This window comes from Bufo gargarizans, chromosome 1 (genome assembly GCF_014858855.1).
Source record: "Bufo gargarizans isolate SCDJY-AF-19 chromosome 1, ASM1485885v1, whole genome shotgun sequence".
Classification (NCBI taxonomy): domain Eukaryota; kingdom Metazoa; phylum Chordata; class Amphibia; order Anura; family Bufonidae; genus Bufo; species Bufo gargarizans.
The window spans coordinates 515,093,906-515,113,617 of NC_058080.1; the positions used below are offsets into that span (position 1 = coordinate 515,093,906).

The 19,712-nt window shown below is 43.0% G+C and overlaps 1 protein-coding gene across 3 annotated transcripts in view; it reads left to right on the forward strand.

The window, feature by feature from the left end:
* ACACB (acetyl-CoA carboxylase beta) overlaps nucleotides 1–19,712 on the forward strand; it is a 185,135-nt gene that overhangs the window by 116,297 nt on the left and 49,126 nt on the right. For 2 of the 3 annotated variants that reach the window (XM_044275356.1, XM_044275358.1), the window contains 6 exons: nucleotides 4,005–4,129; nucleotides 6,204–6,317; nucleotides 8,615–8,728; nucleotides 10,161–10,250; nucleotides 11,837–11,955; nucleotides 15,682–15,705. In XM_044275356.1, coding sequence (XP_044131291.1) covers nucleotides 4,005–4,129; nucleotides 6,204–6,317; nucleotides 8,615–8,728; nucleotides 10,161–10,250; nucleotides 11,837–11,955; nucleotides 15,682–15,705 — 586 coding nt within the window. The remainder of the gene's footprint in view (nucleotides 1–4,004; nucleotides 4,130–6,203; nucleotides 6,318–8,614; nucleotides 8,729–10,160; nucleotides 10,251–11,836; nucleotides 11,956–15,681; nucleotides 15,706–19,712) is intronic. The other variant, XM_044275357.1, reaches the window with a different exon arrangement.

Here is a 19,712-nt window from a genome sequence, read left to right on the forward strand (position 1 = left end):
AACTAGACTGGTTTCTTTCGGCTCTGGCAGAGGGGTATAGCCCACCTGGGTGGAGCCAAAACTTTTTTGTTTTTAGTGGCAGCTGGGCATATACCCATGGTGCTGTGTCCCCCAATGCCATGCACGAGAAATGCATACGTTAACGTATATGTTTTTTTACAATGGAACTGTATGGTGAAAGGACGCCACTGTACGGTATCTGTTAATGTATACAATCGCAGCGCACAGCTCATAGCCAGTCTATGAGCTGTGTGCTGCGATTGGCCAGCACTGCAGCAAGGGACACGCCTCCTACAAAAAATCAGTCCAATACAACAGACTGAGCTGAGACACCGGAGCCTATACTGGGCGAACGGAGCGGCGCCCAGGCATACTAGTAAGTGCAGGGGGACCCCTGGGCGCCGCTCTGCCCACAGATAGAGTTAGTTTTTAGTTTGTATACGAGTGAAAGGTCCTCTTTAATGAAACAGTAAAACAACTAAATAGAATGAAGCAGCATCCAGCAGCAGATCGAAGAGCCCCCCCCCCCCTCCTGTCCCACAGACAAGAGATGGTCACAGTGCAGACTCACTGACAACCTGTGTTCACTCTTCTGCTCCAGCCCTTCACAGTGCTGACTCGCTGACAACCTGTGTTCACTCTTCTGCTCCAGCCCTTCACAGAGCTGACTCGCTGACAACCTGTGTTCATACTTCTGCTCCAGCCCTTCACAGTGCAGACTCACTGACAACCTTTGTTCACTCTTCTGCTCCAGCCCTTCACAGTGCAGACTCACTGACAACCTTTGTTCACTCTTCTGCTCCAGCCCTGCCGGTCTCTCTCCTCAGGCAGCATGTCCTGTGTAGAAGGGACGTGTCTGAGTCTCTGCAGCAGCCGGCCTCATGTGACTTAGAGGGTGCACCAAAGGGGTACTGCGTAAGTGAAATGACAGCAATGAGAGCTTCCATCTGTATTGATGGAAGTGCTCATAGCAGCTCAGTGGGCCCCCCCAGGAGCATTGGGCCCTGGCACTTGCCCGGGTTTGCCAGATTATGATGCCGGCCCTGAGTGCAAGTCAGGGTTAGGTTATAAAAAAAAAATATCCAAATTATTGATGATCCCCAGGAGCACCATCAAATCTATCATAACTAAATAGAAAGAACATGGCACAACAGCAAACCTGCCAAGAGATGGCCGCCCACCAAAACTCACAGGACCGGGCAAGGAGGCCATTAATCAGAGAGGCAGCACAGAGACCTAAGGTAACCCTGGAGGAGCTGCAGAGTTCCACAGCAGAGACTGTAGTATCTGTACATAGGACAACAATAAACCGTACGCTCCATAGAGTTGGGCTTTATGGCAGAGTGGCCAGAAGAAAGCCATTACATTCAGCAAAAAAAAAAAAAGGCACGTTGTGAGTTTGCGAAAAGGCACGTGGGAGACTCCCAAAATGTGTGGCGGAAGGTGCTATGGTCTGATGAGACTAAAATTTCAGCCATCAAAGAAAACGCTATGTCTGGTGCAAACCCAACACATCACCTAAAGAACACCATCCCCACAGTGAGAAATGGTGGTGGCAGCATCATGCTGTGGGGATGGGACTGGGAAATTGGTCAGAGTTGAGGGAAAGATGGATGGTGCTAAATACAGGGATATTCTTGAGCAAAACCTGTACTGCTCTGTGCGTAATTTGAGGCTAGGACGGAGGTTCACCTTCCAGCAGGACAATGACCCCAAACACACTGCTAAAGCAACACTTCAGTGGTTTAAGGGGAAACATGTAAATGTGTTGGAATGGCCTAGTCAAAGCCCAGATCTCAATCCAATAGAAAATCTGTTGTCAGACTTAGATTGCTGTTCACAAGCTCAAACCATCCAACTTGAAGGAGCTGGACCAGTTGTGTAAGGAGGAATGGGCAAAAATCTCAGTGGTAAGGTGTTGCAAACTCAAAGAGACTTATCCAAAGCGACTTGGAGCTGTGATTGCCGCAAAGCGTAGCTCTACAGCGTATTGACTTTAGGGGGGTGAATAGTTATGCACATTAACACTTTCTGTTATTTTGTCTTATTTGTTGTTTGCTTCACAATAAAAAAAAAAAAACTCTTCAAAGCTGTGGGCATGTTCTGTAAATTAAATGATTCAAATCCTCAAACAAGCCATGTTAATTCCAGGTTGTGAGACACCAAAATACGAAAAAAGTCAAGGGGGGTGAATACTTTTGCAAGGCACTGTAAGTAGCCTGATTGCTTATATGGAGACAAAGCTGGAGTCGCAGTGTGAACTTTGGCTTACCGACTCCACAGCACTACTTTCCTGACTTCTCAAACACTCTTTGTAGCTAAATTATCAAACTGATACGAATACGAATTTGGTTTAAATGAGTGTTCATGAGCTGTCAGGAGTTAACAGATAGGAGCTACTGATCCTGCCACCAGAGCAGCTCACTGACAGATTCACTGTAAAGCAGAAAGAAATGGTCTGCACATACATGCAAAGTGAAGGCTGTAGAACAAAAACTGTTTAAAGGGCATCTGTCAGCAGATTTGGACCTATGAAACTGGACTGACCTGTTACATGTGCACTTGGCAGCTGAAGACATCTTTGTTGGTCCCATGTTAATATGTGCCCACATTACTAAGAAAAATTATGTTTTAATATATGCAAATGAGCAACGGGGGTGTTGCGGTTAACCCTAGAGGCTCCACTTTCTCTGCAACTTCTGCCCCCTTTACATTTTGATTGACAGGGCCAGACGCAATGACGTTTTCACTGCCTGAAACGCACTGGAAACTGCCACATGAATTACCATGTTTTAGCAGTGCCTTTGGATGTACAGCTGCCACCATATAAATGGTGGCATGCTACCATTGTGTGTACAGAAACTCTAAATAAGAGTAAGTGTAACTGCACACGTTGCAGATTACGTGTAGGTTTTTCCGCACAGATTTTCGTGCATAAAAACCATAGCGTAATAGAGTACAAGCAAAGTGAATGAGATTTGACGAGTCTCATGTACACTTTGCCTCCTTTTTCCATTCTGACTTGCAATAGAGCTCTTAAAATCCACAGCATGTCAACTGTTTCTGCCAATCTTTACTGTGGATTTCAACCTTTGCAAAGCAAAGGGTAGGATTTGGAAAAAGCTGCATTAAAATCCGCCAGTAACACATGCACAGCATGAGGATTTAGTGCCGAAACGCAGAGAAATCTGTATGGAAATGATCTAGATAAAAACTGTAACATTATGTTTTAAGAATTTGAACTCTTATGTGTAAATGTACTAAAGCATTCACAGTTCTTTAAGGTGTTCTCTCATCTTGCCGTTACGAAGGCAAGATAAGACACAGTCCCGACCACCTGCAGGCCGGGAAATAGCGGCGCGCTCCGGCGCTCTGCTATATCAGTAGCTCTCATTGTTGTGCATGAGAGCTACGGACACAGCGTAGCACAGCAAGCTATACTGTTTCTTAGTTAAGCCCCTTTCACACGAGCAAGTTTTCAGCACGGGTGCCATGGGTGAAGTAAACGCATAGCACCCGCACTGAATCCTAACCCATTCATATCTATGGGTCTGTGTACATGAGCGTTGATTTTGACACATCATCTCTGCTTTACGTGATAATTGCAGTGTATTCTATATTTTGTGTTTTTCACGCCCTGGCTCCATAGAAGTGAATGGGGCTTCAGTGAAAAACACATTGCATCCACATGCAGGCCGGATGCAATGCATTTTTCCCTGATGGTTGCTAAGAGATGTTTGTTAACCTTCAGGATTGCACCCGCGCGGAATGAGAGCTACTGAGACACCAGGGCGCTCTGCTGTTTCCCGGCCAGGAGGTGGTCAGGACTGTGCCTCTTCTTGCCTTAGTAACAGCAAGATGAGAGAACCCCTTAAATTTTTACCCGTTTAATTTCTCAGTACATATTTTCATTTTGCAATGATATCGTTCAGTATATGTCTGGTTTTTCATCACATAATGAATAGACTGTTTTATAAGGTTTACCACTTGTTTTTTTTCTCCAGCCCATTACGACAAATGCGTGATACATTTACGGGAACAGTACAAACCAGATATGACTCCTGTGTTAGAATGCATCTTCTCACATGCTCAGGTGGCCAAGAAGAATACCCTTGTTACTATGCTAATTGTGAGTATTGCTGGGATGTCTGGGGAATTCTATAATATGGGGTTTTGCAGTCAGAACGTTAAGCATCAGCCTGTAGTAAAATTGGTTGTTGGTACTTTATATTGCACAGAGAGTTGCTGTAGCAAACAGGCTAGGCAACCTTGCTTAATAGCAGTGCACCCTCAGGGTTGCAATATTTTCTAGATACAGTGGTCTTCCCTGGGCCTTTGTCATTTTGTTCCTAAAGGTCTTTGCAGAGATTGCAGCTGCGGCAACAGAGAACTGGTTGTCATTGACAGGTGGGCCCATATAGAGAAGGAAGAGACATTGTTTTTTTCTTACCATCCTTGCCAACCACTGTAGACACAACAATGCCGCTTTCTACTCTGGTCCCAGCGATCACTGGGCCCCAGGTAAATTCAAGAGCTGCTAAGCCTTAGCAGACCAAGATTAGCTGCAGTGTATGTCAGGAGGCTGTATTTTGTCTGTGAGAGGAGCAAATATGTCAGCCCAAGTTACAGGAGTCTTGTATAACTGTATGGGGCCACAAGGTGTAAAATAAAAATGTAAATGATCGTAATCGTAAGGGGACATAATCTAAAAATTAAAATTGTTTTTTAGTTGCACTGTGCGCTGTAAAAATAAATTGAAAAAATGTAAAAAGCAAGCTATGTTTCCCCTTTTTAAAATCATTTTCTGGTATCAAAAATATAGATAAAAAATACGAATAAAACTTGTATGAAAATAAATGTATCACTGAAAAAAGACTCAATAAATAACCAAATGTAAAAAAAAAAAAAATTATGGCTTCAAAGCCGTATATGTACTAAAAAAATATAACTGTCTCTGGTCAGCAATCGGGGGGGGGGGGGGGGGGTTGTAAATGGCCCAATCTCTTGAACTGGTTAAGGGGGTATACCGCACATGACTACTGCAGCCAAGCACTGGCCTTTGTGGTATACACACAAGACAGCTGTGGCCATTGTTTTGGTGCAGTGGTTACGTGCACTAGACAGGCATGTCACTGCTGAATTCAGGACATCAGAAGCCAGCGGGGTGGACAGAGTGACAGTGTGGGACTATGGGACATGCGACGTTTCGGCTCTAGACAGGAGCCTTCCTCAAGCAGTGCTTGAGGAAGGGCTCCTGTCTAGAGCTGAAACGTCGCATGTCCCACTGGGGTAAATAAAGACTTTTGTATTTTTTACTACTTGGAGTGCTGCCCATTTTTTCTATTTTATATATAATATTTGGGATCTCTCCTTGTCGGGAGATGTTGGCTGTGACACAAAACACGGACAACGGTGGTCAAAAGTCCAAATAAGGTTTATTTGCTTCATAAACGCCACAGGACATACAAGTGCGATAATCCAGTGGGATGAATTCACGACACAAAAATAGCACTTAAAGAAAATACCTGTCCATCTGTGTGCTAACGAAACAGAATGTTAACTCACCCAGGTACTTCACATAAAACAGGGGGTCAGGCTTTTCTCAGTCGATGCAGATCTTACAGTCTCCAAGCTCTGACCAGGTATGAGCTTTTTAGGCTTGTATTAATCCCCACGGTAATGAGCAGCTACATCTGGGTTCATCTCAGGCTAGGGGAAAATGTTGTACTGCAGTGTGAGGGAATGGCAGGTCCCTCTACTAACCTACCCACCATTACATAAAAATCCAGGCCCATAGAACACTTTAAAGAAAAGTGCTTCAGCAAACTACACTTTGTTGTATACAACCCAACTTTCCTGGAATTCTTATCTGCAGTACTACTCATGTATTAAAGCAAATAATAGTCTAAGATCGTAGTGACAGACTCCATTTTAGTACTTGCAATAGTTAAATTGAGTTTAAAAGAACCCATTTTATTTATTTTTATTTGTGATTTCACACATTGCTTAACTACATTACATAACCAAACTTGTCACTGGCTTTATTTGATCAAAATAAATTGTACATATTTGTTGCCATTTCTATTATCAGCGTTGATGAGTCAATTATTCATGAAGTGCAATCTCTGTTGCACTATTAAGACTTTAAACTTCCGAAAGCTTCATTAGGACGATTACGTATTTATTCTTTATTAATGCTGCAGGATCAGCTTTGCGGTCGAGATCCAACGCTTACAGATGAACTAATGACTATTCTTAATGAACTGACTCAACTGAGTAAGACTGAGCACTCAAAGGTTGCACTGAGGGCTCGACAGGTAAGATGTGGCTTATAGATTACAGTCTAATTTCCTCCTCATTATTAAAAAATATATAATTTATCATGTATAATAGCAAAGGGATCATGAAGAGAGACACTTGTACTGAATTCAAAAGGTTCATTATGATGCAAAACCTTTAGGGTATGTTAATACACACTAATGGCATCTCCATAATGCCCCCCAACCATCTGCAGTACTTTAAAACTCAAGTTATTTTGTCTCCAATGCTGTCTTTTTTGTGTGGGATCTGATGGCAAAATTCTCAGTAAATCAGCTTTATTGCCTCTGCTTTGTGTATGAAAATGAGCAGCATGAAGTCAAGCTTCCTGCCTCGTTCACTCTTGATGGACAGCTATTATTTATTTCTTCAGGCTCAATGCGCCAGATATTCCAGCACTTGCGCCATCCTCTTTTGTTTTCCGCACCTGCACAGTGCGTCCAGCTGTAGTGCGCTGGGTTTCAGAGGCTCCTAGGAGCCAGCACACCCAGGATCCTGTGCAATGAGTATTATCTAAGTGGCCCCCCTGATCTGCACCCTTTCACCCCTATACACGAGTCTGGTCTATGCTGCAGGCGAAGTCTCCTTTTAAGAATAGCTGACACTGGCAAGTTACAGGCTTCAGTGGTCACATCTACATGAATGGCCCGTCACTGATTTGAGTATTTTTTTTGTTTTGTTTTTATAGGACACAGGTTATAGAACCCTTTTAAGTTGTCAAAATATTTAGTTTATTTGTTAATTTAATGCTGACTAAACGTACAGTAGGTATAGGAGAAGGAAATACTGATGGAGATTTTGTTGCCATTAAACATTACAGTTTAAATTTGTAATGTCTAAAACAATCTAAGGAATCCTCTCCAAGTAGCTGCCATATGTTATCTCTCAGCTGTACAGACGCACTTTTTTTAGGGTTCATGTGATCAGCCTGGGAAACCCGGCCCATGTGCCCGCCAGGTCTTCCAGGCTGACTGCAGCTTCTCTGAACTGACTGTATCCTAGACACAGTTCGGTACAAGAGAACCGTGATCAGATACAAACTGACTGTAACATAAATTACTATGATACAGTCAGTTCAGGGTTGCCGTTGTTAGGGATCGACCGATTATCGGATTTACCGATATTATCGGCCGATATTCAGGATTTTGAACGTTATCGGTATCGGCATTTATTTTGCCGATATTCCGATAACGTCCTGGGAACACAGATCGCGCTGCTGACAGCGCTTTCCGTGTTCCCTCAGCAGCAGCACAGGGGAGAAGGAGCAGTGTCTCCTCCCCCTGTGCTGCTGCTGCCGCTCCAGCCAATGGGAGGACAGGGGACAAGAGGAGGGGAGGAGCTATGGCCACTGCGCCACCAATGAAGCTTAATCTCACATTAATTCATATACAGGAGGCGGGAGCTGCAGGATCACATAGCCGGCTCCCGGCCTCTATGAGCTGTAGCTGCGATCTGCGGTAGTTAACTCCTCAGGTGCCGCGGATTGCAGCTACAGCTCATAGAGGTCGGGAGCCGGCTATGTGATCCTGCAGCCAGCTCCCGCCTCCTGTATATGAATAAATTAGAGATTAAGCTTCATTGGTGGCGCAGTGCGCCCCCCCAAGCCCCCCAGTATCAGACATTGGTGGCGCAGTGCGCCCCCCACCCCAGTCGCAGTGCGCCCCCCACAGGATTCCCTCTCCCCTGCTCCTCCGATCGGAGCCCCAGCAGTGTAATGCTGGGGCTCCGATCGGTTACCATGGCAGCCAGGACGCTATTGAAGCCCTGGCTGTCATGATAAGCTCCATGCTGCTGTGTGCACAGAGCAGCAGGGACAGTGTGAGCTCCTATTCACCCTGATAGATCTCTATCAGGGTGACTAGGACAAGGGTTCTAGTCCCTAAGGGGGCTAAAAGTTAGTTTAAAAAAAAAAAAAAAGTCATAAAAACACCAAAATATTAAATATAAATGAAAAAGAAAAATTTACAAAAAAAATAAAAAATACACATTAACAATAAACATTAATTTTCAGCAGATTTGTGGGAATTTTAATTTTTTTTTTCAAAAATGAAAATTCCCAGAATATCGGTATAAATTATCGGCTATCGGCCTGAAAGTTCACAAATTATCGGTATCGGCCCTAAAAAATCAATATCGGTCGATCCCTAGCCGTTGTCGGCCCGGAAGATTTGGGAGACACACGGATCGTGTTTCTTGAGGACGTGAGCCCTTAGTAACCTATAGATGTTTGTTCAGGTTTTGTTCTTTGCAAGAAAAGGTTAACAGGTGTTTAACGTCACTTTTTTTCTAACACTAGGTTCTGATTGCCTCTCACCTTCCCTCTTATGAACTGAGGCATAATCAAGTGGAATCAATTTTTCTCTCTGCCATAGATTTGTATGGACATCAATTCTGCCCAGAAAACTTGAAGGTCAGTGAAGCTTAGGGTTACATTTTATAAAGCATAAATAGAGGACATTCATAGATTACAGTGGGGACTAGTGAAGGTCTTAAACAGGTTTGTGCTTATGACTTTGGCCTCTTTCACACGGGCGTTTTAATGCGTTTTCCGCGCGAGTGAGCAAAATCTGCATGTTTGGTACCCACAGATATAACAAAAAGGTCAGTCCTGTGTCCCAACACGGACAATTACTTGCTTCTGCTGGTCCCGGAATAATGTGGTAGGTTTCACACTGGCAAAGTCAAGTCAATAGGTTTTGGAACCGTGCTGCTGGACACTATGTGTTCCGGTCACAAGTGGATGGTACAAGGGTGTCAGCCCCTCTCCTCAATACCAAGGAATACGATCCTCCCAGATCTCCTCCTCTACAGGATTTAAGGGGATAGGCAGAATAGTGAAGCACCCTTGAGAATCTTATCTTAAAAGGTTTTATTCTACTTACAACAGATCAGTAGACAAAAGGCATAAAATACAAAATGATCGTCACATTCATGTTTGGTACCCAGACCCGAACCCGGACTACTTCACAGAAGTTCGGGTTTGGGATCAGTGTTGTGTAGATTTTATTATTTTCCCTTATAACATGGTTATAAGGGAAAATAATAGCATTCTTAATAGAGAATGCTAAGTAAATTAGGGATGGAGGGGTTAAAATAAAAAATAATTAAACTCCCCTCATCCACTTGTTCGTGCAGTCCGGCTTGTCTTCTTTCTTCTTCTTTGAGCATCTGGGAGGAAAAGGACCTTTGGTGACGTCACAGCGCTCATCACATGGTCCATCACCAAAGGTCCTTTTCCTCCCAGATCCTCAAAGAAGATGAGCCGGACTGCACAAACAAGTGGATGAGGTGAGTTTAATTATTTTTATATAATTTTTTAACCCCTCCATCCCTAATTTAATTAGCATTCTCTTTTAAGAATGCTATTATTTTCTCTTATAACCATGTTATAAGGGAAAATAATAAAGATCGGGTCCCCATCCCGATCGTCGCCTAGCAACCATGCGTGAAAATCGCACCACATCCGCACTTGCTTGCGTATGCTTGCGATTTTCACGCAGCCCCGTTCACTTTTATGGGGCCTGCGTTGCGTGGTTGTATGTAAATCTCACAATATAGAGCATGCTGCGATTTTCACGCTATGCGTGAAAATCACCGCTCATCTGCACAGTCCCGTTGAAATGAATGTGTCCGGATTCAGTGCAGGTGCAATGCGTTCACCTCACGCATTGCACCCACACGGAATTCTCGCCCGTCTGAAAGGGGCCTTTCATAAAAAGATGGTTTTGTGGCAAGTGGTGTAAAAAAAAAACTTTTGTTAAACTGGCGCAACCTCATCAATATGAGAGACTGTTTAAAATTAATCAGCAAAAAATCTGATCATTGTTGTATTTTGTTTCCAGAAACTGATTTTGTCAGAGACCTCAATCTTTGATGTGCTGCCAAACTTTTTCTACCATGTTAACCAGGTGGTTCGCATGGCTGCACTGGAGGTAAAGATTTACTTTATATGTGTTGTTTAATTAGAAGGGCTCCCAGCATTAATTATGTATTGTGATATACCCTCAGTAATCAGGGATGTCATCTTCATTGTAGACCCCTGTCTCTCCTCCTAACCCCTTGTCTCTGGGTAAAACTACAGTATTATATTTTACATTTAGTGGTTACACTACTGGCTGCCTACTCTTGACGTGCGCTTGTTTTTATTATTATGTAGTGATTTTTATATATAATAAAAATTAACTTTTAATTGGTCAAATTTAATAGATCGTGAGAACTTATATCTAACCTACTTAAATCATACATTTAAAACTTTCATCAGTGGGCGTTTGCTGGTGCTGTACTGAATACATTAATTCATTGGCAGCCATTTGGCAATGGCAGCTGTAGCTTAAATCGGCTAGCTATTTGCCTCTCTGTATACTGAGATTGATATTATATCCGTTATAGTGTAGCAGTGATTTGCAACATTGTCAGCAGGCTGTTCAGTATTGGTGCCTATTTGGCACTGTATCGTAACGTTTAGTGGTAGTTCAGATGTCGAGGTGGCTGCCTGCTGCCTATCTAGTTACTTCAATTCAGTCAGTTATTAAGATTGCAGAACTATCTTTTACTGTGCTGCCTTCTTATGACGGCGCAGTCACTCGCTGAACTACCAGCTTCCTGCTCAATAACCAGCACACCCTAAATTGGTCCACTGTGATCTAAAATCTTAAACGCTGCCCCCCGACATGTTTCGCCATGGATATGGCGTCCTCAGGGGATCGGGCAGTCTATGGAGAGAGTGGCGTGACCGGATTAAATATATCCGGTCACGCCACTCTCTCCATAGACTGCCCGATCCCCTGAGGACGCCATATCCATGGCAAAACATGTCGGGGGGCAGCGTTTAAGATTTTAGATCACAGTGGACCAATTTAGGGTGTGCTGGTTATTGAGCAGGAAGCTGGTAGTTCAGCGAGTGACTGCGCCGTCATAAGAAGGCAGCACAGTAAAAGATAGTTCTGCAATCTTAATAACTGACTGAATTGAAGTAACTAGATAGGCAGCAGGCAGCCACCTCGACATCTGTACTACCACTAAACGTTACGATACAGTGCCAAATAGGCACCAATACTGAACAGCCTGCTGACAATGTTGCAAATCACTGCTACACTATAACGGATATAATATCAATCTCAGTATACAGAGAGGCAAATAGCTAGCCGATTTAAGCTACAGCTGCCATTGCCAAACGGCTGCCAGTGAATTAATGTATTCAGTACAGCACCAGCAAAGGCCCACTGATGAAAGTTTTAAATGTATGATTTAAGTAGGTTAGATATAAGTTCTCACTATCTATTAAATTTGACCAATTAAAAGTAAATTTTTATTATATATAAAAATCACTACATAATAATAAAAACAAGCGCACGTCAAGAGTAGGCAGCCAGTAGTGTAACCACTAAATGTAAAATATAATAATAAGTGCCTCTACGTGTGCTGGGTATACAGCATTGTAATATTCAAACTACAGTATTAACGCATACAGTAGAAATGGGCGTCTTTTTTGCATTCTGATACTAAGCTGTTGTTTTAGGTGTATGTGAGGAGAGGGTATATTGCCTATGAATTAAACAGCTTGCAACACCATCAACTCCTGGATGGCACTTGTGTGGTGGAATTCCAGTTCATGCTGCCATCTTCTCATCCAAACAGGTATAGTAATTGGTGTACATGATTAGATAATGAGACTATGAATTATGACTTCTAATTCAACCCAATTCTGATTACAGTTTGCACTGATTCTAAACTTATTTAATATATTTTTATGCATGGAGTTAATCTGCAATCACACTGTGCTATTCTTTCTTTTCACAGAAACTTTTTTTCTACTTTGGAATGTGTAGATTAGTAACAGAGAAGTTAGACATTTAGGTTCCCTGATTGTGGCTGGCAATGGGCATTTCAAGGAACAAACGGTTACGGTTAAAAAAAAACTATGAAAAACCACAATCTTGTTTTGTCCGATATCACAGTTGCCGGCCATAAAAAGTAATATAGAAAAGCAGTGTATTCTTATTTTTTAGGCTACAGCCTTGACTTCTTCCTATCCCCCTCCAGAAGGAAGTTTAGGAGGAGGGGGCTGGGTTTAATCTGGATAATTTTTCTCTACACAGTGAGTGTGGCCATTTTGGGATTTTGAAGCAATATAGTTACCATTAGTTCAAAATAGATTTTGGTAACAGTGGCATCCGAAGTACCAGTAGAACCAGCTGTAGCATATACATAGTACCAGCCATAGTATATACAGTACAGACCAAAAGTTTGGACACACCTCCTCATTCAAAGAGTTTTCTTTATTTTCGTGACTATGAAAATTGTAGATTCACACTGAAGGCATCAAAACTATGAATTAACACATGTGGAATTATATACATAACAAAAAAGTGTGAAACAACTGAAAATATGTCCTATTCTAGGTTCTTCAAAGTAGCCAGCTTTTGCTTTGATTACTGCTTTTCACACTCTTGGCATTCTCTTGATGAGCTTCAAGAGGTAGTCACCTGAAATGGTCTTCCAACAGTCTTGAAGGAGTTCCCAGAGACCCTTAGCACTTGTTGGCCCTTTTGCCTCCACTCTGCGGTCCAGCTCACCCCAAACCATCTCGATTGGGTTCAGGTTCAGTGACTGTGGAGGCCAGGTCATCTGGCGCAGCACCCAATCACTCTCCTTCATGGTCAAATAGCCCTTACACAGCCTGGAGGTGTGTTTGGGGTCATTGTCCTGTTGAAAAATAAATGATGGTCCAACTAAACGTAAACCGGATGGAATAGCATGCCGCTGCAAGATGCTGTGGTAGCCATGCTGGTTCAGTATGCCTTCAATTTTGAATAAATCCCCAACAGTGTCACCAGCAAAGCACCCCCACACCATTCACACCTCCTCCTCCATGCTTCACAGTGGGAACCAGGCATGTAGAGTCCATCCGTTCACCTTTTCTGCGTCGCACAAAGACACGGTGGTTGGAACCAAATATCTCAAATTTAGACTCATCAGACCAAAGCACAGATTTCCAGTGGTCTAATGTCCATTCCTTTTGTTCTTTAGCCCAAACAAGTCTCTTCTGCTTGTTGCCTGTCCTTAGCAGTGGTTTCCTAGCAGATATTCTACCATGAAGGCCTGATTCACACAGTCTCCTCTTAACAGTAGTTCTAGAGATGTGTCTGCTGCTAGAACTCTGTGTGGCATTGACCTGGTCTCTAATCTGAGCTGCTGTTAACCTGCGATTTCTGAGGCTGGTGACTCGGATGAACTTATCCTCTGCAGCAGAGGTGACTCTTGTCCGCATGTGAGCCAGTTTCTTTGTAGCGCTTGATGGTTTTTGTGACTGCACTTGGGGACACTTTCAAAGTTTTTCCAATTTTTCGGACTGACTGACCTTCACTTCTTAAAGTAATGATGGCCACTCGTTTTTCTTTACTTAGCTGCTTTTTTCTTGCCATAATACAAATTCTAACAGTTTATTCAGTAGGACTATCAGCTGTGTATCCACCTGACTTCTCCACAACGCAACTGATGGTCCCAACCCCATTTATAAGGCAAGAAATCCCACTTATCAAACCTGACAGGGCACACCTGTGAAGTGAAAACCATTTCAGGTGACTACCTCTTGAAGCTCATCAAGAGAATGCAAAGAGTGTGCAAATCAGTAATCAAAGCAAAAGGTGGCTACTTTGAAGAACCTGGAATATGACAAATTTTCAGTTGTTTCACACTTTTTTGTTATGTATATAATTCCACATGTGTTAATTCATAGTTTTATGCCTTCAGTGTGAATCTACAATTTTCATTGTCATGAAAATAAAGAAAACTCTTTGAATGAGGTGTGTCCAAACTTTTGGTCTGTACTGTATAACTAATAGCTAATCTGCTTAGTTACATAGTGATAATTCTGCCTTTTATGGCATAATTTTACAAATTTCCCTTTCAGCAGCTTTAGCAAGCTGGGTAGCATGTGGTGGTATGCTGGAGATCAAACTACATATACATTATATACTCATTGTTGTCCTGCTATATTTATGGATATAGTGTATGCAGAATGTATGTACCAACTATATCCTCCATTACATCTCTGCAGAGGTTGTTACCCAGCTTTACCAAACTGCTGAATTCCAAATTTGCCTAGTTCTATATTGATAGATCCGTTCATATAGCTAGACCAGCTTGCTGTTCAGGGTCCTGGAAAAGCTCTGTGACAAGACTGTGTAGTAGAGCTGCATTGGTGACAATAGATTATGGTGCCATATGATAGATTCACCCATCGTATCAGGGTGGCATTGTGTGTATTTTATATAACCAATATGCCTCCTCACCACCCCCACCCAGTTTTCCCAGGGTGCATATTGCCAGATCAGTCTATTTATGCATTGGTAAATCCCTTGTAGTGTAGAATATGTAGCTGAATTTGCTAGTCAGGAAAAGCTGAGTAACAATTCCAGTGCCATAGCTAGACAGATTTTTGATTCAGTGTCCTGGGAATGCAGGATCACAAAGATATGGACTGCTAAATACCAAGTCTGCCTAAAGAAATCATTCTCCTTACATGCAAATAGTGCTATGGGTAGGCAGATTTCCCTTTCAGGGTCCAGGGAAGGCTGGGTTGCAAGCAATGTAGAACTGTAATAGATTCTGCAGAATTCTAAATCTACTGTACCACAATAACTCCCCCTCCTCACTCCTAAATAGTGACATAGCTAGGCAGTTTTGCCTTTAAGGTTTCTCGATAGGCTGGGTTACTTGCACCATGGACAGTGTGTACAGAACACACAAGAATTGTAATTCTGCATTTCAACACTGATGAATGTTGGGAGGAAGGAGTCATTTATCTGACTTCAGGAAATCTGCTAAAACTGCTTTCTGTAGCAGCTTGCAGACGTCCCTGCAGAAAGAGCTAAAGACAAAAGACTATAACGTTTTTCAGGTCCTTTAGTAATCCTTTAATGGGTCCGGAGTCACCCATTCACTTTGTGTGAAGGCATCTTGTAGATACCCTTACATTAAAGAGCCTACCCTGAGATGAATGACATTTTAAAATGTGATTTCTAAGTATAAATTTGTTTCACAATTGCTGGAGCTGATTTCCGGTGCAAGTATTAACAGGTAAAACCATGCTTAATATTTCCACAAATACAGCTATGCAGTGGTGTGCAAATTATTCACAGATGATAGGAAAAACTTTGGTATTGATGGATAGGTCCTCTAGCCAGTGTGGTTGTTAGCTCTCCATAGTTCAGCTGGGGCATATATAAACGTTGTTAAAGTTAACACAAAAAGTCATACTGTAATTGGAAATTCTAAGCATAAGTACTAATTCAAGAAATGTGGCATTACTGATTAGACTTGTATCACTCATTGTCCTGTTATTTGCCCATTTAATTACAGAGAGATCAGCCCAACACTAAGCAGGTATGAGCGCAGAATTCTACTTTTATAGCATGGGAGATACTTACATTCCATGTTTCAATTTTATTGTATACCGCTGTCATTTTGCGCTTTCAGCTCCTGCTTTAAAGCTCTCCTCAGCAGTAGTGGGAGTCCTTTAACAACGCATCTCTTATTGACTTTTCCCTGTTAGTTGTCAGGGCATTGCCATGCTAATATTGGTCTTTGCTCCCTTCACTTGCTAATAAAATTAATTTCTTCTCTGCCAAAAAAAAACAAAAACTGCTATTCTCTGAGAACTTTAAAAATCAGCTGGTTAAACTTGGCAGCCATCTGATATTTGTCTGAGCAATGCCAGTAAGGCCTCTTGCACACAACCGTATGTATTTTGCGGTCCGCAAAAAGTACGGATGGCATCCGTGTGCATTCCGTGTTTTACGGAACAGCTGGCCCCCTAATAGAACCGTACTATCCTTGTCCGTAATGCGGACATTAATAGGACATGTTCTATCTCTTTGCGGAATGGACATACGGAAACGGAATGCACACTGAGTACCCTCCTTTTTTTTTTTTTTGCGGACCCATCGAAATGAATGGTTCCTTATACGGTCCGCAGAAAAAAAGGAATGAAAATACGTTTGTGTGCAAGAGGCCTAACTGTGTAGTCCATTGCCAGGGTTGGCTTGTCATGACATGTCACGTTAACGCTAGATCGAATGACTCAATTGGATTGATTGTCAGTTTCCTCAAATGACTTCCAGTCCCAGCTTTTTGACTTTCTGCTTTCGTGCAATAAAGCTTTCCCGTGTTATCACAGTTTTTATGGTCAGTGAGAGCAATAGGAAAGCCAAGTTTGTTGCCTGTAAAGTGAATGTAGCAAAAAATGACTGGATGTTAACGTCTTTAACAAGTTAGCTAAGGCCTCTTTCACACTTGCGTTGTCCGGATCCGGCGTGTACTCCACTTGCCGGAATTACACGCCGGATCCGGAAAAACGCAAGTGTACTGAAAGCATTTGAAGACGGATCAGTCTTCAAAATGCTTTCAGTGTTACTATGGCACCCAGGACGCTATTAAAGTCCTGGTTGCCATAGTAGTAGGGGGGAGCGGCATACTTACAGTCCGTGCGGCTCCCGGGGCGCTCCAGAGTGACTTCATAGCGCCCCATGCGCATGGATCATGTGATCCATGCGATCATGTCATCCATGCGTTTGGGGCGCCCTGACGTCACTCTGGAGCGCCCCGGGAGCCGCACGGATGGTAAGTATGCTGCTCCCCGCTCCCCACTACACTTTACCATGGCTGCCAGGACTTTAGCATCCCGGCAGCCATGGTAACCATTGAGAAAAAGCTAAACGTCGCATCCGGCAATGCGCCGAAACAACGTTTAGCTTAAGGCCGGATCCGGATCAATGCCTTTCAATGGGCATTCATTCCGGATCCGGCCTTGCGGCAAGTGTTCCGGATTTTTGGCCGGAGCAAAAAGCGCAGCATGCTGCGCTATTTGCTGCGGCCAAAAAACGTTCCGTTCTGGAACGGAAGACATCCTGATGCATCCTGAAGGACGGACTGTCCATTCAGAATGCATTAGGATAATCCTGATCAGTATTCTTCCGGCATAGAGCCCCGACGACGGAACTCTATGCCGGAAGAAAAGAACGCAGATGTGAAAGAGCCCTAAGGCGCGTTTACACGTTCTGAGGAGCAGATGACTATTGTGAAGAAAAAATTCCTTCCCGACCATTGGCTGATCGTTCAATGGGGGTGAAGTGCTGCATTTACACACAGCAATCCCCTCCACAGTATGAGATCAAGCGATCGCTCGTTCTCATACAGATGCAGTTTCCGGGCAGCAGAGTGCTGTGAAAATAGCTAAATTTGCTGCCCAGAAGCAAACAACTATTATACCCAGTCATCGGCTACACAGTTAAATGGGCAGATTATCGTTCGTCCCTGATAATCTGCCCAACAACTGGACCATGGAAACCTGCCGTTAGAGCAGGCATGTCCAAACTGCGGCCCTCCAGCTGTTGCAAAACTACAACTCCCAGCATGCCTGGATAGCTTACAGCTATTAGGGCATGCTGGGAGTTGTAGTTTTGCAACAGCTGGAGGGCCGCAGTTTGGACATGCCTGCGTTAGAGTATCAATCATGGAGCAGAGACAAATAGGCCTGTGTTGTAAATAAACATATATCACCAAGAAGAAAAAAATCCCAACACAATGCACAAAGTATTAATAGAATCAAATTATGTCTTTTTTATATAGTGAATCTGAATAAAACATACAGTGCAAAAATAGATAAAAACAGATGTACACCTGGACCAGCCTCCGTATTTAAAAGTCAGCAATGTCTGACAGTGGACAGTAGCATACAGCAATGCATGACTTGGCTCTGTCCATGTCTTCCGACACAAAATAACAGTATAGCACTGAGTAAATATATATGAGATGTAGGTTCGGTTAATAGCAGTTATACCAATGTTTCACATAGACGCCCAGGAGCTCCAATGCACGCGCCTCTTAGATTCCCAGGAGCCCCAATGCACATTTTGCTTAGATGCTTCCTCTGGGCAAGAACCTCCAAAGGATGAATCTAAGCAAACCATGCGTTGAGGCTCCTGGGTATCTTGTTTGGCAGTATTCAGTGGCTCAGCTCAGCAAGGGACATGCCCAGTGACTCCACTAAGACACTATTCATGATGTTAGGTAAATTTTATTAGTTTTTTCCCCAAAAAAAATACACTGATCATAAACTTCAAGAAAACCAGCTTGGGAACTATGGCAGCAATGAGCAGTGTGTACATGTGATTTGCTCAATAGGGCCGTTCTGGTGACCAGTCCCCTTTAAAAAAGAAATCTGAGAAACCCTCTAAAGAATATTTGTCTACAAAAAGTCACTGAATTGTCTTTTTCTGTCATGTGGTTAATAAAATCTGTCCAATCACTGCTTAGCTGTATCTGATAGTACTGAACAGCAACCTAATGGCCACCATTACAGCTCTTATAGCAGTTGCCACCAAGCTCCTCCAGGACTGGTAAATCTACAGTCGTGGCCAAAAGTTTTGAGAATTACATAAATATTGGAAATTGGAAAAGTTGCTGCTTAAGTTTTTATAATAGCAATTTGCATATACTCCAGAATGTTATGAAGAGTGATCAGATGAATTGCATAGTCCTTCTTTGCCATGAAAATTAACTTAATCCCCCCAAAAACTTTCCACTGCATTTCATTGCTGTCATTAAAGGACCTGCTGAGATCATTTCAGTAATCGTCTTGTTAACTCAGGTGAGAATGTTGACGAGCACAAGACTGGAGATCATTATGTCAGGCTGATTGGGTTAAAATGGCAGACTTGACCTGTTAAAAGGAGGGTGATGCTTGAAATCATTGTTCTTCCATTGTTAACCATGGTGACCTGCAAAGAAACGCGTGCAGCCATCTTTGCGTTGCATAAAAATGGCTTCACAGGCAAGGATATTGTGGCTACTAAGATTGCACCTCATTCAACAATTTATAGGATCATCAAGAACTTCAAGGAAAGAAGTTCAATTCTTGTTAAGAAGGCTTCAGGGCGTCCAAGAAAGTCCAGCAAGCGCCAGGATCGTCTCCTAAAGAGGATTCAGCTGCGGGATCGGAGTGCCACCAGTGCAGAGCTTGCTCAGGAATGGCAGCAGGCAGGTGTGAGCGCATCTGCACGCACAGTAAGGGGATGACTTTTGGAAGATGGCCTGGTGTCAAGAAGGGCAGCAAATAAGCCACTTCTCTCAAAAAAAACCCATCAGGGATAGATTGATCTTCTGCAGAAAATATGGTAAATGGACTGCTGAGGACTGGGGCAAAGTCATATTCTCCGATGAAGCCTCTTTCCGATTGTTTGGGGCATCAGGAAAAAGGCTTGTCCAGAGAAGAAAAGGTGAGCGCTACCATCAGTCCTGTGTCATGCCAACAGTAAAGCATCCTGAGACCATTCATGTGTGGGGTTGCTTCTCATCCAAGGGAGTGGGCTCACTCAAAATTTTGCCCAAAA